Consider the following 26,287-nt stretch of genomic DNA (forward strand, 5'->3'; position numbering starts at 1 on the left):
TTTATGTTTCATATTTTGAAAAAAAAATCGAAAAAGATTTTCGACAACTGATGTTAGAATACTGATACTCAAAATCTCAAAGGCTAAACATGATGAACGGATGGTTTGGTTAATTGATTTGAAATGTTTTAGATGATTCATTAAGTTGAATCAGAATTTAGAATGTTTTAAATTTTTGATCAATTTTAAATGTAGATGATTCTCATAGGTTTAGTTGATTCATTAAGTTGAATCACAACATTGTTTGTTTGTAATAGAGTGTTTGAGATGTGTAGGTTTCTGATCCTGTTGCTACGGAAAGCCAGGAGATGCATCAGAACCTGAGAAGAGCTTAAACTGAAAAAACCAGGATTTGATTTCAAAGGTGATAACAAATTCCAGACAGCGATCCTAGCTCGATGATAGAGGGAGTCTGATGAAAGTTAGAACCAGAGAAAGATCCGGGTACATGATTCCAGGAATAGTTCCTGAAGAAGACCGATCAAGATTGAAGAATTGTCATGTTGAAGACTCTCAGTGAAGATTTGGTCAACATTCAAGGGGGAGTCTGTTGGTGCAGTTGTCTGTCGACTACATCTTCGTTCGAGTCTTAGGTTAGGATTGTTTGTACAGTGCACGGAAATCGAGGAAGTGTAAAATAGTGCTGATTTCGCCCCAAATGACACTTTGTCATTTGGAGCGAAATCACCAATATCTTGATTTCGTTCATAAGTGTATTGGACCTGATTTCGCTCCTAAGCATATCATCTGATTTCGCTCCTAATGAACATGCATGTTTGAGCGAAATCACAAGCTTATATATAGGCAGTTTGGGCGAAATCAGTGGTTGGTTGTAGTAGCAGTCTTGTTTCCGACGGCGAAGCTCCGTCGAAGTGTCTCCGCATCTGTAACAGCTTTATGATCAATACAAGAGACAATTAATAGTGAAATCAAGCTAAACAAAGACTGAATCAATGAATTCCGCCTCTGATTCAGTTTGAGCACTCTTCTGATCGACTCGTTAGGTCGTCTCGCGATCCTACAAAATGACATCTTGTCATTTCAAGCGGAATCGCTTACAAGATCATTTCCTTGATTCCCAAGCCCCAATCTACCTAACTCTAAACAAGACTCGATACAAGACGTAGGCGACAGACGGATGCACCAACAAACTCCCCCTCGGATGTTGACGCAGTCTTCAGTGTCGAGTCTTTGGTTGTCAAACCTTCATTCTTTATCAGTCTTCGTGCTTTTCTCAAGCATCCTCAAACTCTATCTTCTCTCTTCAATCTCTCTTGTGCAAATGCAATTCCAGGATCAATACTAGCTCTAACTGCTTTCTCAATTGTATCTTCAGACTCCCCCTCTCAATGTGCAGGGATCGTAGTCTGGAAATTTACTTCATATCTGCAAATTCTCTACCACACACATAAATTTCTCAAAGTTTAAATTTTTAAAATTTAGAAAATATTGTGGTAAACATTCAAAATGATTAATTCTTATTAAAAATACGATCATTTTCCACACATTCTTTATCCAAACCTGTTCATCATGTCTAGCACTTGGGATTTCGAACATCAACTTTTCAACGCCAGTTGTCGAAAATCTTTTTGGATTTTTTAAAATGAATGCAGTAAAGAAACTATTTACATACAATATTTTTGTGAGTTTGTGCAAGACGATCATATCAGATTTAAGACACATCACCAACACCGTTAAGCTTGATTTCATTTTAAGTTCTAAACAAATCACCTAGATTGTCAGTATATTTGTTCTCTTAAATTTTCACACAAATTTCAACTGTTCCGAGATACGATATTAGTGTCTTAGATACTTAAACTTATTCGTGTGTTCCACTACTTGAATATACTCCCGTATCCAGATCCCAATATTCAGTCTTACAGGTGAGTATACCTAGATGATATCTTTGAAGGGGTTAGGTGCGAGGGCCGTGAGAGCTCAGGTCGATACTTCCGTATACGCAAAGAGATGACGACTTCGACTTTTCGGTGCGTCCCCTTTAGAGGATCTTTTCTTCAACAGCAATGATTATCAATTTTATTGTTTAACCATTATTGCTGAGGGCTGTGCTATTTTTCAAGCATTTGCAGAAAGTATTATACAGGGACTAGGTCAGAATTTCCATTCAGCAGAAGTCCCGGGATAATACCCCAGATATCACTAAGTATAAAGACCTAGTATTTCAGAAAGATGGACCTTTCAAACAAGATTTCGGGGGTTACCTATATATCCAAGAAATGTTCCCCACGATATAAGCAAGTTTGAATTTAGGTTTATATCTCGTTATGATGTATAAGAATTTATACATCTTTTAAACGTCAAATACGCCCCGTTTATGCGAAAACTCTTTGTATTTTCATTGATTTTGGTACACATTTAAGTTGTTTGTGAAAATACAGGTCCGGGCTTCGGCCCGGTGATGAAACGGAAGCTTTTGGAGCAAAATAGAGCTAAAATGGTGCATTCCAGCAAACTGCCAGATATGGCACTACCGTGCCAAACAGTGGCACGACCGTGCCAAGCCCTCCGACTGTGACAACCCTCACAAAACCAGGTATCCGTATGACTTAATTAACTATTAATTGTTGCCTAATTACTGTGCTTGACTGAGATTACTGATAAACTGCTACTTGATTGTTGATACTTGTACATATCTGCATCATACTTTGATTTTTCTGTCACTACATTATTTACTTACTGAACTCTAGTGACAAACATGATGCACAAAAGCACAGTAGCATTTGAACGGATAACCTATTGAACATGCTGATATAGCCAGCATCAGGCAAACACTGCCTCTAAAGGCCTGAATGAGTCAGAAATATTTTACTACACCCATAGTGTGTGTAGGGATACAAGGGTTGTATAACTGCGTCTCTAGGAATAAGATACAGAGATTGGATGTGCCTAAAACGTACTCTAAGCACAAGACACAGCACTTTTATTAACACACTAGCTTCTAGCTAACTAATAAAGTGCCAAAACATGAGGAAATATTCCTGACACTTTGCAGAATAAATTGTGTCGCTAAAAATATTATTTACGACGCTTAAAGGATTACTTAAGCACTTTAACGGATTACTATCCAACCGAACAACCGGACTATACCCGGAACATAAAAATATTGCCAGAAATATTATTAGCCTTTTTCTGAGCCAGTTAGGGTCCCTGATTACCCTAACACCCGCTTTATAACGCGTCATGCAACTAACGGGGTTAATCCCTAAAAGTAACCTACTTAACATAACTAAACATTAACTGAACAATCGAGATCCAACCGGATACCCCCCCTTTGGGCCGGTTCCATCCTCATGGAACTAGAAGTACAAGCTTTTGAATATTATATTTGATGTTGTGGATATCTAGAGAACTTGTAAACCGTTGGACGATGATCAAACTTTTGTCTATAAAATCAACCTTAAACACATTAGAGAATTCACAACCATTTCACCAACACCCACACTCTCTCTTGCTCTCTCCCACTCACGGCCGTAACCCCTCCCCACCATCCAGCCATTGTCGGCTTTTGATCAATACATTCCAAGCTTATACAAGGCTTACGGATCACGTATAAGGAAGCTTGAAGCAAGCGGAAGTTGAAGGACCTCATTTCTTTGCTTTTATCCACGCCATTTTCGCCAAAGATCTTCCCTAGCCCCGAGCTAGAGGTATAACGTTTAAAACTCGCTCTTGATCGTATCTAAAGTGGTTAATATGATTTTTAATGGTTAAAAGTCGGAATCATGTGTTTTGAATCTTTAAAGGCTACTAAAACTCGAATATTGTTGGTTAAAAGCTCATAACATGTGTAAAAGTCGTAGTATTCGAATATGTTGATTATTGAGGCCCGATCTACGATGTGGTGGCTCTTATCATCGTTTAACCCGACTTTGTTAAGATCACGAATCTTGACATACGCTTGTTTCTATTGGTACAAGGGTTAAAAGGTGAAACTCCACCACACGAGAAACATGAACTTGTGTAAAAGTATTTTGACTTGTAAAATAGTATTTAAAACGAGCCGATCTACGTATGTACAAGTGGTATATTCGTAGAACCAAGTGTCGAGAAAATCATGTTTTATAAAAGTTGGATGACATGTTAACAAATATGATTTTTACAAACTACAAGTGTATAAACACTTGTGAAACGAAAGATCCGACAAAATAACAATTTTTACAAAAGTTGTCGGGAAGTTGTAAAGAATGATTTGTTCCAAAAACGGGGTTTTTACAAGACTAAACTATTTTATACATAGATCCACTAAATATAAGGTGATCTACACTATGACTTTCGGAAAAACTACAAGTTCATGTAATAATGCGATTTTACATACTAGTCTACAAGTTTAATGTATTGAAACTGGTTTGAAGTATCGGAACTTGATTGGTTGATTAAAGAAATTGTTGAAGTGATTTTGTAAAAGAAAATGATACGCTTGAAAGCGTGGCCACCTCCAGTTACAGGGGAAACTCTGGCGAAATTTTTCTAAAAATCTAACACTTAGAATTATTTACAAGTGTTAAACTATTTTGAAATGTTTTCAAAATATATTTCGCCATGACTTTATTTATTAAATAATCGGAGGTGGGATTTTCACAAAAACTAAACGTGATAAATATTTATTCAATAAATATATTTTTCACCCCACTGTTTATGATTATTTTGTGAAAATATATAAATATTATTTTTAGAGTAAAAATAATATTTACAAACTGTGACGAACCCAAAATAATACCAACGCCTACACAACAAACATATAAGTTACAACGGTAATTACTATTACCACTTAATCGCCAAAACGTAACTTACGCTTTATACGGAAATATTCATAAATGCGTATTTTGTCAACGTATTATTTTTGGAAAGTATTATACGAGGAGAAAATATATTATTTTTGAGAAAAATAATTATATTTTGGAATGAGAAATAAAATATATTAAGTGAGACTTAATATTATAAACGCACATGTATTAATTCCCCCATCCTTGGGAAGGAAATTAACTACCAATTATGTACAAGGAACAGTTGTCTAACTGTTTCCCGAAAATTAAACTATAAAGCTAAAGCACGGCCATCCGTCTAATAGAATTAGCACATGTAGGTCGTTGCACAGCTTTCGGACATTTGGAGTACTCTATTTAGCGACGCACTGACTGTGAGTTCATGTCCCCCTTTTCTCTTAACTGTTTTCAGTTTTATAAACTGCGGGGGTGAAATACATGTTACTATGATTATGAATATGTTTATACATGGTATGGTTAGCGTAAGGAGGTTTGTTACTTAGATCATGTGAGTGGGTAGGCGGAAACTTGAGGCCATTAATCCTCATAGTAGGACCGAGGGACAGGAGCGGTAGATCTATCTGGGTGTAGCGAGCCCAGCCCCAGGTCCAGCTGAACGGACCTCGGGGTGACTTAGTGCCCGACGCATAAATCCGCTAGGTTTGAGTCATCCCTACTTGCACTTCACACATATCAATGGCCTTGCAAACCATTGGTGATCTCTTTTTCCTTATTTGCTACATACCAGGGTTTTTGATAAATACAAAGGTTGTTTACTCACTATCGCATGAACTCGCTCAACATTATTGTTGATTTTTCAACTTACATGTATTTCAGGAAACTAACGATCTGGCGCGGTATGGCTTGTTTTCCGCTGCATTAGGCCCGAGGTCATCCAGGGTTCGAGGCTTGTGACTCTTTCCTGGACAAGTCACAGTCCCTGAACCATATTTACTTTAAGTTTGCATTTGTAATGTTTAGACAAAGTTATGGTTGTTGGGTGTTAACCCATTAAGACAATGTTTAATATTTTTATTATCAATGGATGATCTTGCATATTTTAATTCATATAGCTTTGTTATGATTAAGCTATGGTATTAAGAAGTCACACCAAAATTAACCACGCTTCCGCAAAGCCAGGGTGTGACAGCTTGGTATCAGAGCTCTGATCATAGCGAACTAGGATTCCTTCTCGAGTCTAGACTATGATCACTAGGGCTCTCACGAAAACATTTTCTGCATACCACTTAAGTCCAGATCCAAAACGTTTTTACAAACAAATGTTGAGCACATTTCATTTATTCATTATTAGGCTCAGTCCTGAAGACTGAGGCTCGGTCTTGGAGGCCGAGGCTCGATCTTAGAGATCGAGGTAGATGTTAATTATGTTAGGCTCAGTCTTGGAGGCTGAGGCTCGGTCTTGGAGGCCGAGGCTCGATCTTAGAGATCGAGGTAGATGTTTGTTGTTTTAGGCTCAGTCTTGGAGGCTGAGGCTCGGTCTTGGAGGCCGAGGCTCGATCTAAGAGGTCGAGGTGGATGATAGAGCAGTCTTAGAGACTGGGAGGAATTTGGCTAGTGGGACTAGGAATGTCAGTCTAGGAGACTGGGAGGCTAGAGGGACTAGGAGAATTATTTGATTGTTTATTGTTGACTTACATGTTTACATGAATATATGATTGATTATTATACGTATATGTGTTTGTGTTACAAACGTCATGCTTTCACCATGTACTAGAAGGATGGACACTACGAATCCCATGGCCATAGTATCAGACGACATAGTTGCAGCGGAGCACGAGGTGTACCTTTCCGATACTACCGGCATAGACGATGACGACTCTCAGCCCTTTTGCGCTGCCTGAATGTCGTAGCAGAGCCTACTGATGGCCATCTTGTTGGGAATTTGCCATTCGCGGTGATCCCTGTTCCTGTGCCCCTTGCCGCTTACCCTATTGTTGATATGCCCCCCTGACGTGGCCTCTGACGACGATAACGATCTACTAGAAAGAGGACCCATTTGAGGGCGAGGCCCTATTGCTGCTGGTATTAACCTACTGCTTGCGGACGCTCCTGCAGGGGAAACTTATGCCCATTCCCCTGTCCCAGACTCATTTGAATTTCTGACATCCGCATTTTCGCATATTTAGGGAGTGCAGCACCATTTACACGACGCCGACCCTGATACGGCATCATCAGCTACACCGGTTCCCGCACATAGCTTTGAGTTTGATCACAGTATTGAGGGTAATCCTGTTCTCCCATCTGGTTTTGACCCAGACCATGACCTTGAGTTCATATGCTTAGGCCAGCCCTTGGAGGATCCTGTAACCCCCTGTGATGGTTGATCCAGCTGATTTTGAGATAGAGTTTGTTGATCCAGAGCCAGCCGTGGCCCTGAGCCAGGCATTGCTCTTGACCCCGCATTAGAGCATGACCTTGTTCATGCCAATGCACCTGTTGTCGCTCCTTGGTTGATCATCTGCTTGGACGAGAGAAAATTTGGGGTAACTATGCAAGACAATTTATTATTACGGGGGCCCACGTAATAACGACTTGTAGTGCACAGAAATCCTGGTGGACTCTGCGGGTCAAACTAATGAAAACCAATGTAGCAGGAAATAACTCAAACACGAATGACCAAGGCGATGAAGCCTCGAGTTCATTCTATTTCAAGCAACAAGCCATTGGCAAGCCTATGAGAAGGCTCAGAACATCTATTTCCCCACCCATTCATTGAGTATATTTATGTGTAAAATTGGGTGAGTACATGATGGCTTACGGTGCTATGTATCTCATAGACAATTGGAAAGTTGTCTAACCCATTTCATGCCATTCCGGCAGAAGAGAATGCCACCCAGGCGTGACACAAACACCAGTATGTTGCCAAGGATAGGAGCCGAGCTGCAAAAACGCAACTCACAGGCAATTGCACGACATGGCTCTCCGCTTTTAGCACAGCAATGGCACTATTGGAAATAATCCCTAGCTGACCGCACCTATAAGCAGTTCCTGAACTGCAAGCCTTTGAACTTCGACGAAACAGGAAGCGCCTTTGCAATTGTTCGTTGGTCCGAAGAGATTGATTCCATTCTAAGAAAGACTAACTGTTCGCCCCAACAGAGTGATACCTTTACCTCGGGGTCATTTCTAAACGGCACACTCTCATGGTGGGACCATCAGGTTCAGGCCCTTGACACAGATGCTGCTTATGCACTGAGCTGGGATGAGCTAATGGAAATGATGGAGGAGAAATGTGGTTCTAAGACTGGAATTCAGAAGCTTGAGATAGGGTCCTGGAATTTGAAAATGGACGAACCAGAGATTCCTGAACATGTCCAGCGATTGCACGACTTGCATAGGGTCGTCCCCTAATAAGTCATTAATGTTGTACGATACAGTTGGGTACCTGTAAACCTTACATTCTGGTCTCGATTTATGGCAATGCAATCGCAGTATTCTCATCACTTGTGATGTTTGATCTATGGTTTATGCTCTATGACATGAGATGTTATGTGACTGATTTATTGATAGCATGAGAAGTTATGTGCTGATATTGTTGAATACATACGTACATTTTACCTGCTACGACCTAACCTACGTGAAACATCTTTTAGAAGATGCCACCGAGACGCGAAATGCGCATGCCCACCTCAGAGGCGGAACTTCAAGAGATAATTGCTGCAGCTATATCACAGCACGAGGCCCTACGCTCCGAACCTCACAGAGGCACCTCAGAAAATAACGGTTGTCCCTACTGGCACTTCCTCAACTACAAGCCTCCGAAGTTCGACGGCACTGGAGGTGCCATAGCTTTTGTGAAATGGATTGAAAGTATGGATTCCATCTTTCGAATGAGTGGTTGTACGCCAGAACAACAAGTCCTATACGTTTCTGAGTTGTTTCAAGATGGAGCTCGACTATGGTGGAACCTTCAGGTTCAAATAAAGGGCGAAACCGCAGCATATGCATTATCATGGGATGAACTGAAGGGAATGATGCATAAGAAGTATTGCTCCCAAGCGGAAACCCAAAAGTTGGAAGGGGAATTCCAGAGCCTGATAATGGAAGGTCCAAAAATGTTGGAATACATGCAAAGACTTCATGACTTGGCACGAGTTGTTCCCCACTTAGCGGAACCAGAAATGAGGAAATTGGGACAGTTCATCTGGGAACTGGCACCACCAGTCTTGAGCTTGATGGCAGCATCTACGCCACCAACAACTATTGCTGCAAGCAAGATGGGTTTGGCACTCGTTACGGAAGCCATTAGACTAGAAAAACTTGCAAACCCTGATAGGGAGACTCAGGTAGAGTCGTCTGGAAAGAACAAAAGGAAGCTTACCGAAGATACCCGAACGAATAATGATGAACAAAGATCTATTCGAGGTTGTTTTGACTGCGGAGACAAAGGGCATTTCAAGAAAGATTGCCCTAACAACAGACAGGCCAATGATAAGATTTACTTAGAAACTAAATCAAGACGTGCTGGGTGCAAGTATCACCATGAATGTGGATGTTGGAAGCCTAGGTGCGGAAGAAAAGGGTACAACAAGGATGGTTGTGGGATGAAGAGTCCCAGACAAGGAGAAAACCGTAACAACGCTCAAGGTGGAAGCAGGAAAGGAAATGGCCGAGTGCTAGGATGCTTCCATTGTGGGGACATTGGACATCTTAAGAGAGAATGCCCGAAGTTGAAACAAGACCGTGAAAGAACACCCAGCATCGGAGTTTGTGAAGCATGCCAGGATCCAGGCATGATTACTGGTACGTTCTTTAACAACCAAAACCTTTGCATCTATTCTATTTAATACTGGCGCCGATTATAGCTTCGTATCATTAGAATTTAAGAATATGCTTGGTTTAGCCGCTATTAAGTTAGATATTCCGTACTCGATCGAATTAGCAAATGGGAAGTTAGTAGAAGCTAACGAGGTGATTCGAGGTTGCGTGATAGAGTTGGGAGAACGTGAGTTTGCTCTCGATCTACTACCAGTCCAGTTGGGGAGCTTCGACGTGGTAGTAGGGATGGATTGGTTATCGAGTAACAAAGCAGAGATAGTTTGTCACGAGAAGATAATTCGTATCCCGACCGATGATGGTGAGACCATTGTTGTTCATGGGGAGAAGCGTGAGACGCCGTTAAGGATGATTAGCTGCCTGAAAGCAAGGAAGTGTTTGCAGAAAGGATGTGTTGCTTTTCTGGCACACATTATGGATAAAAAGGCTGTTGGGCCGAAGATCGAAGACATCCCTGTCGTGAGGGAATACCCAGAAGTCTTTCCAAAAGACTTGCCTGGCTTGCCGCCTCAAAGGCAAGTGGAGTTTCGCATCGACTTAGTTCCAGGCGCCGCGCCTGTGGCTAAGGCACCTTACAGACTTGCTCCGTCTGAGATGCAGGAACTGTCGACACAACTTCAAGAGTTGTTAGACAAGGGATTTATCCGACCAAGCTTCTCGCCTTGGGGAGCTCCGGTCTTGTTTGTAAAGAAGAAGGACGGTAGTTTCCGTATGTGTATCGACTACAGAGAGTTGAACAAGCTGACGATCAAGAATAGATATCCTTTGCCAAGGATCGATGATCTATTCGACCAACTTCAAGGTTCAAGCTTCTATTCAAAGATCGATCTTCGATCTGGATACCATCAGCTACGGATACAGAAGGAAAGTATCCCAAAGACAGCCTTCAGAACTCGATATGGACACTACGAGTTTCTCGTTATGCCGTTTGGTTTGACAAACGCACCTGCTGTGTTCATGGATTTGATGAATCGAGTTTGTAAGCCGTACTTGGATAAGTTCGTGATTGTATTCATCGATGATATTTTGATTTATTCAGAGACGAAGGCTGAGCACGAGCAGCATCTTGGAGCCATTCTGGAGCTGCTAAAGAAGGAACAGTTGTACGCCAAATTCTCTAAGTGTGAGTTTTGGCTAAGAGAAGTGCAATTCCTTGGGCACGTGGTGAATGGAGATGGAATCCACGTGGATCCCACCAAGATCGAGGCGATCAAAGATTGGGAAACGCCAAAGACGCCAACTGAGATTCGACAATTCTTGGGTTTGGCTGGCTATTATCGAAGGTTCATTGAGAACTTTTCAAAGATCGCTCAACCGTTGACAATCCTCACGCAGAAGGATAAGAAGTTTGATTGGGGAATCAAACAGGATGAGGCGTTTCAGATATTGAAAGACAAGCTTTGCAACGCGCCAATCTTAGCTCTGCCAACTGCGACGCATCGCGTCAAGGATTGGGTTATGTGTTGATGCAACGTCAAAAGGTTATCGCCAACGCATCACGCCAGCTGAAAGTGCACGAAAAGAACTATACCACTCATGATTTGGAGCTAGGCGCAGTGGTTTTTGCCTTAAAGATCTGGAGACACTACCTTTACGGTACAAAGTGTACGATTTTCACAGATCACAAGAGCCTCCAACATATATTCAACCAGAAGGAGTTGAATATGAGGCAAAGGCGATGGGTCGAGTTGTTGAACGATTACGACTGCGAGATCAAGTATCATCCAGGGAAGGCGAATGTGGTCGCTGATGCCCTAAGTCGTAAGGAGAGAATCAAGCCCATAAGGGTTAGGGCTATGGAAATGATAATTCAAACCGACCTTTCCTCGCGCGTTCGTGCAGCACAGAAGGAAGCTCTCAAGGAGGGAAAACTTGAGGAAGAATATCTCCGTGGGATGGAGAAGATTTTGGTGCCAAACAGGGAAGGAACGTTGTGTTTTGAGAAAAGGATTTGGGTTCCTCTGTTTGGTGGTTTAAGAGAGGTTATCTTTGATGAAGCTCACAAGTCGCGGTACTCTATCCACCCTGGAGCGGATAAGATGTACCAGGATCTTAAGGATTATTACTGGTGGCCTAGGATGAAAGGCGATGTTGCTATTTACGTGAGCAAATGTTTAACTTGCGCCAAAGTTAAGGCGGAATACCAGAAGCCTTCGGGACTTCTGCAGCAACCAAAAATTCCCTAGTGGAAGTGGGAAGAAATCTCCATGGATTTTATTACGAAGTTGCCAAGAACGCCAAAAGGCCATGACACTATCTGGGTGATAGTGGATCGCTTAACGAAGTCAGCATACTTCTTACCTATCCGCGAGAAGGATCATACAAGCAAACTGGCCGAAATTTACATGAGAGAGATTGTTACACGCCATGGAGTACCCCTCTCGATTATTTCTGATAGAGACGGAAGGTTCGTATCGAGGATATGGCAATCCTTCCAGGAAGCTTTTGGCTCAAAGCTGAATATGAGCACTGCCTTTCACCCGCAGACCGACGGACAAAGTGAGCGGACGATTCAGACATTGGAGGACATGCTGAGAGCATGTGTTATGGATTTAGGCGGTAGCTGGGATAAGCATTTACCCCTGGTTGAATTTTCATACAACAACAGCTACCACACCAGTATTGGTGCCGCGCCATTCGAAGCGTTATATGGGCGCAAGTGCAGGTCGCCGCTCTGTTGGTCTGACGCGGGTGATAGACAATTGGTAGGTCCCGATGTAGTTCAGGAAACTACAAATAAGATCGCGCAAATCCGAGATCGCATTAGTGCGGCTCGTGACCGTCAGAAGACCTACGCAGATCTGAAAAGGAAACCTCAGGAGTTTGAGGTTGGGGATATGGTTTTGTTGAAGGTATCACCCTGGAAGGGTGTGGCACGCTTTGGGAAGCGTGGGAAGTTGAATCCGCGCTACATTGGTCCTTTCAAGGTTTTGGAAAGAATTGGGACCGTAGCATACAAGTTGGATCTACCTGCCGAACTGAATAATGTTCACGATACATTTCATGTATCCAATCTGAAGAGAAGTCCAACTCAAGTTAACGTTGCCATTCCTACCGACGAAATTCATATTGACGACACGCTCCACTTCGTTGAAGAACCTGTCGAGGTCACAGATTGGAAAGTGAACAAGACCCGCCGGAGCAGTGTCAAGCTCGTCAAGGTTCGCTGGAATGCTAGGCATGGTCCTGAGTTCACCTGGGAGCGTGAAGAACGAATGAAAGAGAAATACCCCAACTTATTTCCTGAGAACCCTGCTTCTACAAGCAGAATTTAAAATTTCGGGACGAAATTTATTTAACGGGGGGAGAATGTGACAACCCTCACAAAACCAGGTATCCGTACGACTTAATTAACTATTAATTGTTGCCTAATTACTGTGCTTGACTGAGATTACTGATAAACTGCTACTTGATTGTTGATACTTGTACATATCTGCATCATACTTTGATTTTTCTGTCACTACATTATTTACTTACTGAACTCTAGTGACAAACATGATGCACAAAAGCACAGTAGCATTTGAACGGATAACCTATTGAACATGCTGATATAGCCAGCATCAGGCAAACACTGCCTCTAAAGGACTGAATGAGCCAGAAATATTTTACTACACCCATAGTGTGTGTAGGGATACAAGGGTTGTATAACTGCGTCTCTAGGAATAAGATACAGAGATTGGATGTGCCTAAAACGTACTCTAAGCACAAGACACAGCACTTTTATTAACACACTAGCTTCTAGCTAACTAATAAAGTGCCAAAACATGAGGAAATATTCCTGACACTTTGCAGAATAAATTGTGTCGCTAAAAATATTATTTACGACGCTTAAAGGATTACTTAAGCACTTTAACGGATTACTATCCAACCGAACAACCGGACTATACCCGGAACATAAAAATATTGCCAGAAATATTATTAGCCTTTTTCTGAGCCAGTTAGGGTCCCTGATTACCCTAACACCCGCTTTATAACGCGTCATGCAACTAACGGGGTTAATCCCTAAAAGTAACCTACTTAACATAACTAAACATTAACTGAACAATCGAGATCCAACCGGATACCCCCCCCCCCTTTGGGCCGGTTCCATCCTCATGGAACTAGAAGTACAAGCTTTTGAATATTATATTTGATGTTGTGGATATCTAGAGAACTTGTAAACCGTTGGACGATGATCAAACTTTTGTCTATAAAATCAACCTTAAACACATTAGAGAATTCACAACCATTTCACCAACACCCACACTCTCTCTTGCTCTCTCCCACTCACGGCCGTAACCCCTCCCCACCATCCAGCCATTGTCGGCTTTTGATCAATACATTCCAAGCTTATACAAGGCTTACGGATCACGTATAAGGAAGCTTGAAGCAAGCGGAAGTTGAAGGACCTCATTTCTTTGCTTTTATCCACGCCATTTTCGCCAAAGATCTTCCCTAGCCCCGAGCTAGAGGTATAACGTTTAAAACTCGCTCTTGATCGTATCTAAAGTGGTTAATATGATTTTTAACGGTTAAAAGTCGGAATCATGTGTTTTGAATCTTTAAAGGCTACTAAAACTCGAATATTGTTGGTTAAAAGCTCATAACATGTGTAAAAGTCGTAGTATTCGAATATGTTGATTATTGAGGCCCGATCTACGATGTGGTGGCTCTTATCATCGTTTAACCCGACTTTGTTAAGATCACGAATCTTGACATACGCTTGTTTCTATTGGTACAAGGGTTAAAAGGTGAAACTCCACCACACGAGAAACATGAACTTGTGTAAAAGTATTTTGACTTGTAAAATAGTATTTAAAACGAGCCGATCTACGTATGTACAAGTGGTATATTCGTAGAACCAAGTGTCGAGAAAATCATGTTTTATAAAAGTTGGATGACATGTTAACAAATATGATTTTTACAAACTACAAGTGTATAAACACTTGTGAAACGAAAGATCCGACAAAATAACAATTTTTACAAAAGTTGTCGGGAAGTTGTAAAGAATGATTTGTTCCAAAAACGGGGTTTTTACAAGACTAAACTATTTTATACATAGATCCACTAAATATAAGGTGATCTACACTATGACTTTCGGAAAAACTACAAGTTCATGTAATAATGCGATTTTACATACTAGTCTACAAGTTTAATGTATTGAAACTGGTTTGAAGTATCGGAACTTGATTGGTTGATTAAAGAAATTGTTGAAGTGATTTTGTAAAAGAAAATGATACGCTTGAAAGCGTGGCCACCTCCAGTTACAGGGGAAACTCTGGCGAAATTTTTCTAAAAATCTAACACTTAGAATTATTTACAAGTGTTAAACTATTTTGAAATGTTTTCAAAATATATTTCGCCATGACTTTATTTATTAAATAATCGGAGGTGGGATTTTCACAAAAACTAAACGTGATAAATATTTATTCAATAAATATATTTTTCACCCCACTGTTTATGATTATTTTGTGAAAATATATAAATATTATTTTTAGAGTAAAAATAATATGTACAAACTGTGACGAACCCAAAATAATACCAACGCCTACACGACAAACATATAAGTTACAACGGTAATTACTATTACCACTTAATCGCCAAAACGTAACTTACGCTTTATACGGAAATATTCATAAATGCGTATTTTGTCAACGTATTATTTTTGGAAAGTATTATACGAGGAGAAAATATATTATTTTTGAGAAAAATAATTATATTTTGGAATGAGAAATAAAATACATTAAGTGAGACTATTTATTATAAACGCACATGTATTAATTCCCCCATCCTTGGGAAGGAAATTAACTACCAATTATGTACAAGGAACAGTTGTCTAACTGTTTCCCGAAAATTAAACTATAAAGCTAAAGCACGGCCATCCGTCTAATAGAATTAGCACATGTAGGTCGTTGCACAGCTTTCGGACATTTGGAGTACTCTATTTAGCGACGCACTGACTGTGAGTTCATGTCCCCCTTTTCTCTTAACTGTTTTCAGTTTTATAAACTGCGGGGGTGAAATACATGTTACTATGATTATGAATATGTTTATACATGGTATGGTTAGCGTAAGGAGGTTTGTTACTTAGATCATGTGAGTGGGTAGGCGGAAACTTGAGGCCATTAATCCTCATAGTAGGACCGAGGGACAGGAGCGGTAGATCTATCTGGGTGTAGCGAGCCCAGCCCCAGGTCCAGCTGAACGGACCTCGGGGTGACTTAGTGCCCGACGCATAAATCCGCTAGGTTTGAGTCATCCCTACTTGCACTTCACACATATCAATGGCCTTGCAAACCATTGGTGATCTCTTTTTCCTTATTTGCTACATACCAGGGTTTTTGATAAATACAAAGGTTGTTTACTCACTATCGCATGAACTCGCTCAACATTATTGTTGATTTTTCAACTTACATGTATTTCAGGAAACTAACGATCTGGCGCGGTATGGCTTGTTTTCCGCTGCATTAGGCCCGAGGTCATCCAGGGTTCGAGGCTTGTGACTCTTTCCTGGACAAGTCACAGTCCCTGAACCATATTTACTTTAAGTTTGCATTTGTAATGTTTAGACAAAGTTATGGTTGTTGGGTGTTAACCCATTAAGACAATGTTTAATATTTTTATTATCAATGGATGATCTTGCATATTTTAATTCATATAGCTTTGTTATGATTAAGCTATGGTATTAAGAAGTCACACCAAAATTAACCACGCTTCCGCAAAGCCAGGGTGTGACACCGACATCGGCACTCTCAGCCAGCACTAGCATCTATCAGCCAAATCGTCAAAATTCAGGGGAGCACTACCGTGCCAAACAGTGGCACGACCGTGCTAGGCCAAAATCAACTCCTGATCAGCTTGTTTCCGAGAACGATGTGACTGTTACCGAGCACTACCGGCTCGCACGACCAGAGCGTCTCCGAGCACGGTCGTGCGACCTCGGGAACATTTGAGCGGGATTTTTCCAGAAATGGTAGCAAACAAGATTGACAGACGAAAAGTGACTCTGACACTTGCCAAGCACGACCGTGCCAAAAGGTGGCATGGTAGTGCCAAACGCCCAGCAGTTTAAATACGAGTTTCTAGCTCATTTGCAAGGGAGTTGGAACATTTTGGTGACTTTTTCTCTCAAGAATCTGGTCTTGGAAGTTTGTTGGAGCCAAGAAGGAGCCTTGAAGAGGATTAAATCACTTGAAGATCTACTCAAACACCATTTAAATCTTGTCTTTAACTTGGTTAGCTTACTACATTATGAACAATTTGTGTTTATTTATGTTTGATTTGGTAGTCATGAGCCTTATGGGCTAAACATTTGTGTTGTCTAAACTATGTTGAAGCTTATGAACATGTGATAATATGGAAGTAGATGTGATGATTGTTCTTGTTAATCTTCATGTTGTCATTTGATTTTGTTCTTGGAGTTCATGTGCATGCTTAAAGTTCTTGTTCTTGAATGTTTGCTCATAAGTATTTACATGTTGTGTTGGAAAGCCCATGTAGAGATTATGATTATTGAATCTTGTTAACTTGTTAGTATGATTCATAGCATGAAACTAGGAATGGTGAGTGCTAATGTGATATGAACAATGATTTGAGCTTGTGTGTGAATTCTTGCATCTAGATTTGGAAAGATCAAAAGTATGTTTATATGAATTCTATAGTTTGTGTTCATGTTTGGTTGATGATTTAGGCCAAGGTTGTTAGCTAGCATGACCATGCTTGTGGTTCATATCAAGAACATGATGATAGTGCCAACTACTTAAAACCAAGTTAGGGTGATTAGTGTGTTTCTCATATTAGTTTTCCCTAATTTGTAGAGTTAGGAGTTTTGACAAACAAATAACTCATCATCAAAGATTAACATCAACTTAGCAAGTGAGCTTAAAAGAATAATTTTTAGGTGATTAGAATGTTAATTCATTTTTAATTTTCCTAAGAATTATAAAATAGGAAGCCTTGATTGGGGACTTAGTTAAAGATAGAGCTTGCATCATCACAATCCCTTCCTCTTTGTTGTCACATGTGAATGAGTGGATACTTAGTTTAGGCAACCTTTCTTAGATATTGTTATTTGTTAGAAATTTTAGTAGTTTATTTATTTTGCATGATAAGTTAGAAAAATCAACCCAATCATTTGAAAAGGCTTTAAAGTAGCAAAAGTTTAGTATCGAGACACCGCATCCACGGATTGATATCCGGTTCTTGCCGATTAGCTATATTGCCACCCGACGGGTACACTTGCCCTTTGTGTGTGTAGTTAGTTTTTAGGTGAAAAACCCTTTTAAAACTAAATTTGTGTGAAGAAAATCTCAATTAAAAATATATACAATTCACGCACATCAAGTTTTTGGCGCCGTTGCCGGGGATGCGATCTTCTTGAAAACGATTCGAGTTACTTATTTAGCCATTGTGAAAAGTGTACAAAGTTTTTGTCTACTTGTTTTATTTGCCTTTGCTTGATTATTTGAAAAAAAAAAGAATATGATTATTTGCTAGTTGTTTTTGTTTTTGTATATATTTTGTGCATTGTGCTCCTTATTCCCTACAGGTCGTGCATGTCCTCAACCCCTGCTGCCGATATCGTTGAGCCTTCATCGGAGCCGGAGCGCGATCTTCACCGGAGACTGCGGGAGCGGTTTCGCGTGGTAGCCGTGACGATTGAGACAGACGCGGCGGACGACGACACCTTCTACGAGGTTCGGGTAGACATGGCGGACGCGGAAGAGAATAGGATCTTGAATGAAATTGGAAAACCGTCACTCGATGGTTTGCCTGCAAGCATCAATGCACCGACAATCGACAATAATAATTTCGAGATCAAGGCTGGCACCATATCGATGTTGCAGAATGTGGTGCAGTTTTATGGCAAGGATCACGAGGATCCTAGTGTTCACATCGCGGGGTTTCTAGAGGTTTGTGCCACATTTAGGATTCGTGATGCATCACCGGATGCTATCCGCCTTCGGCTCTTTCCGTTTTCCTTACGGGATGGAGCCAAGGAGTGGCTTCATTCACTTGCAGCTGGATCTATCACTACATGGAATAAATTAGCTGAGAAGTTCCTTCAGAAATATTTCCCGCCAGAGAAAACTGTTCGGTTGAGAACCAAGATTCTGAACTTTCGTCAGGACGAGGACGAGTCCCTTTACGAGGCATGGGAGCGGTTCAAAGAGCTTATGAGAAAGGTCCCACATCACGGGTTGCCCAAGTGGCAACAATGTCAGATCTTCTACCATGGTTTGGACAGTCAGGGACAGATGATGGTTGATACATACTCGGGTGGTGATATCGGCACGAAAAATGCCACCGAGGCATTTGAGATTCTTGAGAAGTGTGCCGCGAAAAACCGGACGCAACAGCCCCCGAGGGGAAAGAGTTCTCGGCAGGGAGTTCATCATGTGGACGACTACACAGCCATGACAGCACGTATGGATGCCTTATCTTCGAAATTTGATCGAGTGATGGAAATGCACTCGAGAGGTTCTTCGAGTGGGGGAGCATATCAGGTAGGTGATTTTCCGACGGGAGAGATGTCACACGAGCATGTTGATTTCATGGGAAACCAATACCGTCCTCAAAACAATCCCTACAGCAATACTTATAATCCGGGGTGGAAGAATCATCAAAACTTTAGTTGGAAGCCCGATGCTTCTAACCAGCATCCACCAGGATTTGCTCCACGTCCCACAGCTCCGACCCATGGAGCATATGGTCCACCTCGTCCTCAGCAGCCGCCTCCTTCTAGTGATCCTAGTGTGCATGATATGCTTAGTCAAATCTTAGCTGGTCAAAACACTCAAAAAGCGGAGAATGAGAAGCGTTTTAGGGAGTATGACGGTCGTTTCACGAGGCACGAGAGTGAGTTGAAAAGCCAAAAGGCTTAAGCAGGGCATTGAGAACCAAGTTGGCCAGATTGCCAAGATGTTGTCAGCGAGACAACAGGGGGGCCTTCCGAGCAACACAGAGCCAAATCCAAATGCTACAGCAAAGGCCATCACGTTGAGAAGCGGCAAGACCGCTCAAGCCATCCCTCCGGCTGTTTCAGAAAAGCCAGTCGATGACGAGGAGGTTGATGAGGAGATTGAGGCTGAGTCTCCGGGTGAGGTGCAACAGAGGCGAGTCCCAGCAAGTACCGCACGACCCAAGGAGCCAGTGAGAGAGTATGTCCCTCCCGTTCCATATCCGGGGAGGTTGAAGAAGCAGAAAATGGAAGAACACTATGGTAAATTCCTCGAGCTTTTTAAGCAACTTCATATAAATTTACCATTTGTCGAGGCACTTGCTCAAATGCCTAAGTATGCCAAGTTTCTGAAGGATATCCTATCCAACAAAAAGAAACTTGAGGAGCTTTCGCAAGTGACCTTGAATGAAGAGTGTTCAGCGGTTCTTCAGAACAAACTACCGAAGAAGATGAATGATCCTGGGAGTTTCACTATCCCGTGTTTGATCGGTAGTTTGTCGGTCAGCAATGCGTTGGCTGATCTTGGAGCTAGCATAAACCTCATGCCATATGCGGTTTTTGCTAAGCTAGACTTGGGAGAGCCCAAGCCGACTCGTATGAGCATTCAGCTAGCCGACCGTTCAGTGAAGTACCCTCGAGGCATAGTTGAGAATATGCTGGTGAAAATCGACAAGTTTGTCTTTCCTGTCGATTCCGTGATTCTGGACATGGATGAGGATAAAAACGTTCCCCTTATCTTAGGTCGCCCATTCCTAGCCACTGCGAGAGCCTTGATTGATGTCTGCACTGGTAGGCTTACTCTCAGGGTTGATGATGAGGAGGTTACCTTTGATATAGGGAAATCCATGCAACACTCACAGAGTCAGGATGAGACACTCTACTTCATTGAGACTATCGATACTTATGTGAGTGATCATCTTCATGCTACATTCGAGGAGGATGTTATGGACACACAACTGCTTGGAGGGGAGACTTTTGGTTCACCTAGTGTGGACCGAATGGTTGAGGAGGTGACCTGTCTGATAGGTCACGCATCTCCCCCGTGTCCCGAGGTTTTTGAGGTTGTGGATCGCGTGACTGAGCCTAAAGCACGCCCTTCTATTGAGGATCCACCTTCGGTTGAGCTTAAGGAGCTTCCAGATCATTTGGAGTATGCTTTCTTGGAGGGTGAGACTCATCTGCCCGTTATCATTTCTGCTGGGTTGTCGAAGGAAGAAAAGGATCGATTGCTTGAAGTCCTGAAGCAGCACAAGAAGGCGATTGCTTGGAAGATTATGGATATAAAAGGGATCAATCCATCCTTTTGTACCCATAAGATCTTGATGGAGGAGGACTTTAGACCTGTAGTATAGCATCAGAGGCGTTTGAACCCCAACATGCAGGAGGTTGTGAAGAAAGAGGTAATCAAACTACTTGATGCAGGTTTGATATACCCGATCTCTGATTCACCGTGGGTTAGCCCTGTACAGGTAGTCCCGAAGAAAGGAGGCATGACAGTGGTGACCAATGAGAAAAACGAGTTGATTCCTACTCGTACTGTCACCGTATGGAGAGTTTGCATTGACTACCGCAAACTCAATGATGCCACAAGGAAGGATCATTTCCCACTCCCTTTCATTGATCAGATGTTGGAGAGGTTGTCGGGAAGGATGTACTACTGGTTCCTTGATGGTTTTTCAGGATATTTTCAGATTCCCATCTCTCTTGAGGATCAGGAGAAGACGACATTCACATGTCCCTATGGCACATTCGCCTACCGGCGGATGCCCTTTGGACTGTGCAATGCCCCGGCCACATTTCAGAGGTGTATGGTGGCCATTTTTCACGACATGATCGAGGACTCCATGGAGGTTTTCATGGATGATTTTTCTGTGTTTGGAAGTTCTTTTGATCAGTGTCTCGGGAATCTGAAAAGGATGTTGGCTAGATGTGAAGAAGCCAACCTTGTGTTAAACTGGGAGAAATGCCACTTCATGGTGAAGGAGGGCATTGTGCTTGGGCACAAGATTTCACAGGCGGGGCTCGAGGTTGACCGAGCCAAAGTCGAGACTATTTCAAAGCTCCCGCCTCCCACATCTGTGAAATCTATTAGGAGTTTTCTGGGTCATGCAGGTTTTTACCGGCGATTCATAAAGGACTTTTCCAAAATCGCCCGTCCCATGACTCAGCTCCTCGAGAAGGATGCCCAGTTTGTTTTCTCCGATGAATGCCTTCGAGCATTTGAGTTGTTGAAGGAGAAGTTGGTGAATGCCCCGATCATGGTTGCTCCCGACTGGGAGCTGCCATTTGAGTTGATGTGTGATGCGAGTGACTTCGCAGTCGGGGCTGTCTTGGGTCAAAGGAAAGATAAGCACTTTCATCCGATTTACTATGCAAGCAAGACTTTGAATGACGCTCAGGAGCACTACACCACGACAGAGAAAGAGCTCCTAGCTGTGGTCTTTGCTTTCGATAAGTTTCGGTCATATCTTGTCCTTTCCAAGACCATTGTGTACACGGATCATGCAGCTCTTCGGTATCTTTTTAGCAAGCAGGATGCTAAACCGAGACTGATACGTTGGATTTTGCTGCTGCAAGAGTTTGACATCGAAATCCGTGATAAAAAAGGGGCTGAGAATTTGGCAGCCGATCATCTGTCTCGACTTGAGCATTCCGAGGAAAAGGAAACTCGTGGGCCTAGCATCAATGACAATTTCCCCCACGAGTTCCTCATGAGGATCGAGACTAGTGATGATTCCCCATGGTTTGCTGACTTTGCAAACTACTTAGCTAGTGGCATCCTGATCAAGGGGATGACCCACCAGCAGAAGCGAAAGTTTTTTGCGGATGTCAAGCATTACTTCTGGGATGACCCTTACTTATTTAGGGTAGGAGAGGATCGGATGATCCGGCGATGCGTGTATGGTGACGACGCGAGGGATATTTTACGCCACTGTCACGAGGGACCCACGGGAGGCCACCACGGAGCGAACAACACGGCGAGGAAAGTGTTTGATGCCGGATTCTTTTGGCCGACTATTTTCCGTGATGCCCATGAGTGGGTGAGGTCCTGTGATGCTTGCCAAAGGGCGAGCAACATTTCTGCACGCCATGAGATGCCACAAAACGGCATCCAAGTTTGTGAGGTTTTTGACGTATGGGGGCTAGACTTCATGGGCCCCTTTCCGACCTCTTTTGGCAACCGCTACATCCTAGTCGCTGTTGATTACGTTTCAAAGTGGGCTGAAGCACAGGCTTTGCCCACTAACGATGCGAGGGTAGTGGTGCGATTTTTGAAAAAGCTGTTTGCTCGCTTTGGTGCCCCGAAGGCGTTGATTAGTGACCGTGGGACGCATTTCTGTAATGCTCAGCTTGAGAAAGCATTGTCCCGATATGGTGTGCAACATCGATTCTCTACACCATATCATCCGCAGACGAGCGGACAGGTCGAGGTCACTAATCGGGGTATCAAGCGGATTTTGGAGAAAACGGTTAATTCTAGCCGTAAGGATTGGTCCGAGAAATTGGACGATGCACCGTGGGCTTTTCGGACAGCCTACAAGACTCCTATAGGCACCACACCGTTTAAATTGGTCTATGGGAAGTCTTGTCATTTGCCTGTTGAACTCGAGCACAAAGCATACTGGGCTTTGAAGACAGTTAATCTTGACATGGCTGCTGCGGGTGAGAACAGGTTTGTGCAGATTCACGAGATTGAGGAGCTTAGGCACGATGCGTATGAAAGCTCCAACCTGTACAAGGAACGTACTAAGACGCTCCATGATGCCCGCTTGAAGGACAAGAAAGAATTCCGAGTGGGTGATCGTGTGTTGTTGTACAATTCACGTCTTAAGTTGTTTCCTGGCAAGCTAAAATCTCGGTGGTCGGGTCCCTACACTGTACGATCAGTGTTTCCTCCTTACGGGACCGTGGAGATAGGCCATGAGGATGGCCGGTTGTTCAAAGTCAACGGGCATAGACTAAAGGCTTATGTTGGAGGGCCCGTTGACCCGAGTGAGGAGGTTGTTACCCTCCACCCCAGGAACAAATGAATTCGGGGTGGTGAGTCTAGCTGAAGACTCGTAAATAAACTTAGCATGTTTATGTGTTTATTATTTTTGTTATTATTTTTGTGTGTGATTGTCTATTTATTTTCAGGTTGCGGTTCGTTCTGGTCGCGAGGGATGTTAGAGCTTGTTGCCGGCTCTCAGGTATGTTAGTTCGGTTCTTTTTCTTGGTAGGAGATGCTTCGTGAGTGCCCCGGGTTCAAGGAGTTTGTCTATAAAGATGTTCACTAAAATATATATATATATATATATATATATATTTAAAATCCGAAAATTAGCACCACCATTAAAATTCTGGCACTACCAGAAATGTGTCAGCCCTTTGCAGATCAATAATAGGGCCATTTTGAATAAAACCCAACCACCACCATCTTTTTCTTCATAACTTCATCTTCCTCCTTGAACCCATTCAAAGCACTCACGGATCCTCTGCATCTCCTAGCTTCCTCCAAGAAATTCTTTCATCCCAACATCATTCCAGGTACGGATTCATCCTTTTTCTAGTTAGATTCATGTGTTATGTTGTTGTGTTCTTCATGTTCTTCATAGTTAGTTCTTTAGGTTTTTAGGGCTTGGTCTAAATCACCCGATTCAAGCCCGTTTTTAGTGTTTTTTGTGTTGATTTGTACCACAATGGACCGATTTACAAAACCCCTAAACAAAAAGTTGGAAAAATCGGGGTTTCGGGGGTGTTTTGAGCGAATTTCCGGGCCTGGGTTCCGACGAGCACGGTCGTGACCTGCTATAGCATGCTCGTGATCTTCATAAATTCATTTAAACTTCATAAATTTTCCAGAATTCCAGGTCTGGCACGAGGGTGCTTCCAAACGGCACGGTCGTGCCCTTCATAAACTCGTCGGACCTTCATAAAATTCGCCCAGAAATTCAAATGGCACGGTCGTGTTTCCGTATGGCACGATCGTGCTTGCCTGTTAATCGCTCAAATCAGTTTCCGGTGATCGGCCTGGCACGAGGGTGCCATATAGTGGCACGGTCGTGCTCTTTGGACAGACACCGAAAATCAGTCACCGGACATCGGTCAGGCACGAGGGTGCCATATGGTGGCACGACAGTGCTTCACCAAATTTGTGGTTCAAATCCGAGCCGTTTACGGCCGAGCACAATGGTGCCGTGGGATGGCACGGTCGTGCTCCTGGGGAATAAAAACCCAGACTTCATAAAATTCCCAGAAAACTTCATAAACTCACTGATTTGCAGGTCTCGCACGGTAGTGCCATATGGTGGCACGACCGTGCCATGTTGTCCAGTCCCAAAATTTTTGCCTGTTTGTTTTGGTTGCTGATTAATCTTGTCTCAATCTTGCAGATGGACCACCCCTACTTGCAGTTCTCAAACAATGACAGGGAAGGGTATTGTATTCCGAAAGTGGAACGATTGTGGGCCCGACGACACCTTATCGAGCCCATGAGGAAGCTACAGTTGGTGGATTTGGATTTGCTCGGACAGTCCGAGAGGTTCGATGATCTGATGACTCCCCCGTGGTCTCGTCTTTTTGAGATCGCGGAACCGCAATACGTGGAGCTGGTTATCGAGTTTTTGGCATCATTCCGATTCACTTTCCCATGTCCGGATGTCTACGACAAAAAGGTTGGTGTTAAATACCGGTTGGGAAGGAAATGGCATCACCAATCAATAAGTCGATTCGGGACGGTGTTGGGGTTGTACGAAGACGATGAAATAGACTCGGAACTGTTTCACGGGAGCCTACAGGATTGGGAGCCGGATGCAAACAAGGCAGCCTTTTGGGAGGAGATCACTGTGCCGGGTCGGATTTGGGACCCTCGTAGAGCCAAAGCTACATGGATACTTGACCCGCTACATAGAGTCATCGAGCGCGCCATTTTCCACGTGATCGGAGGTCGGGGTGATAGCACAGGGAACATCACCACCCGTGACCTCTTTCACCTATACTGCATCATCTCTGGTTCAAACTGCAACCTAGCGGTCAGCGTTGCAGAGTCGATATTTCGAGGCGTTGGTTCGACACCCACGTCACGGATTTGTGGAGAAGCCTTTGCAACTAAGCTTGCCAAATTTTATCGGGTTCGGTTAGACCACCTAACCGAAGCCTGCGACTACGGCCTTCTCGACTTGCAACAGCTGTACTCGATGCATCTTACCAGGAAAGTGAACGGGATTCCGAAGCTCGTTGACCGAATGGGAAGAATTTGGGATCCGCTACCTGTAGTTGAGGAGGGTGGTGGTGATGGTGGTGATGATGCTGATGGCGGCGATCATGATGTGCATATGCACGATATCCCGGTTCATGGGCAGCATGGGGGCGCTGGGGGAGCGGACCCCCACATGCAGGTTGGACATGTGATTCACGGGTTTGATAGCCCGAATTGGGATAACGTGTATGGTGGCTTTGGTGGTGGAGGTTATGCACAGGGTGGTTATGGCGCCTACGGTCCTTCCGAGCCGTCATCGTTGGACCTCTGGAGGCGGATGGACGGACTGGCATTGAACCAAGAAGAAGTGAGGCGAGATGTGGGTCTCATACGCGCGGAGCAACACCGGCAGGGCAACTATTTGGAGGAGTTGCACGAGCAGCACCGACGAAGCATGGATTGGTTGTTCGGTTCGCAGCAGCATGTCGCGAACTCACTCAACCATCCATACACACAGCCGCCTCCGCATTTTGCGCGTAGATCCAGGTTTGATCGCAGGGACGACACCGGTCCTTCGGGATCCGGTGG

At 43.1% G+C, this 26,287-nt stretch overlaps 1 protein-coding gene and 1 long non-coding RNA gene across 2 annotated transcripts; one reads left to right on the forward strand and one right to left on the reverse strand.

Annotated features, from left to right (window-relative positions):
• Positions 1 to 2,394: 2,394 nt before the first annotated feature.
• Positions 2,395 to 16,450, reverse strand: LOC110905586. Its single transcript, XR_002573247.2, has 3 exons — positions 16,299 to 16,450; positions 8,546 to 8,548; positions 2,395 to 2,524 (listed from the first exon to the last, which is right to left on the reverse strand). It is a non-coding gene; the product is annotated as an uncharacterized LOC110905586 (long non-coding RNA).
• Positions 16,451 to 19,481: 3,031 nt separating this feature from the next.
• On the forward strand, positions 19,482 to 20,873 carry LOC110906931. Its single transcript, XM_022151987.1, has one exon. The coding sequence runs from the start codon at positions 19,482 to 19,484 to the stop codon at positions 20,871 to 20,873; it is 1,392 nt and encodes a 463-aa protein (XP_022007679.1).
• The last annotated feature ends 5,414 nt before the right edge of the window (positions 20,874 to 26,287 follow it).

This window comes from Helianthus annuus, chromosome 8, assembly GCF_002127325.2.
Source record: "Helianthus annuus cultivar XRQ/B chromosome 8, HanXRQr2.0-SUNRISE, whole genome shotgun sequence".
NCBI lineage: Eukaryota > Viridiplantae > Streptophyta > Magnoliopsida > Asterales > Asteraceae > Helianthus > Helianthus annuus.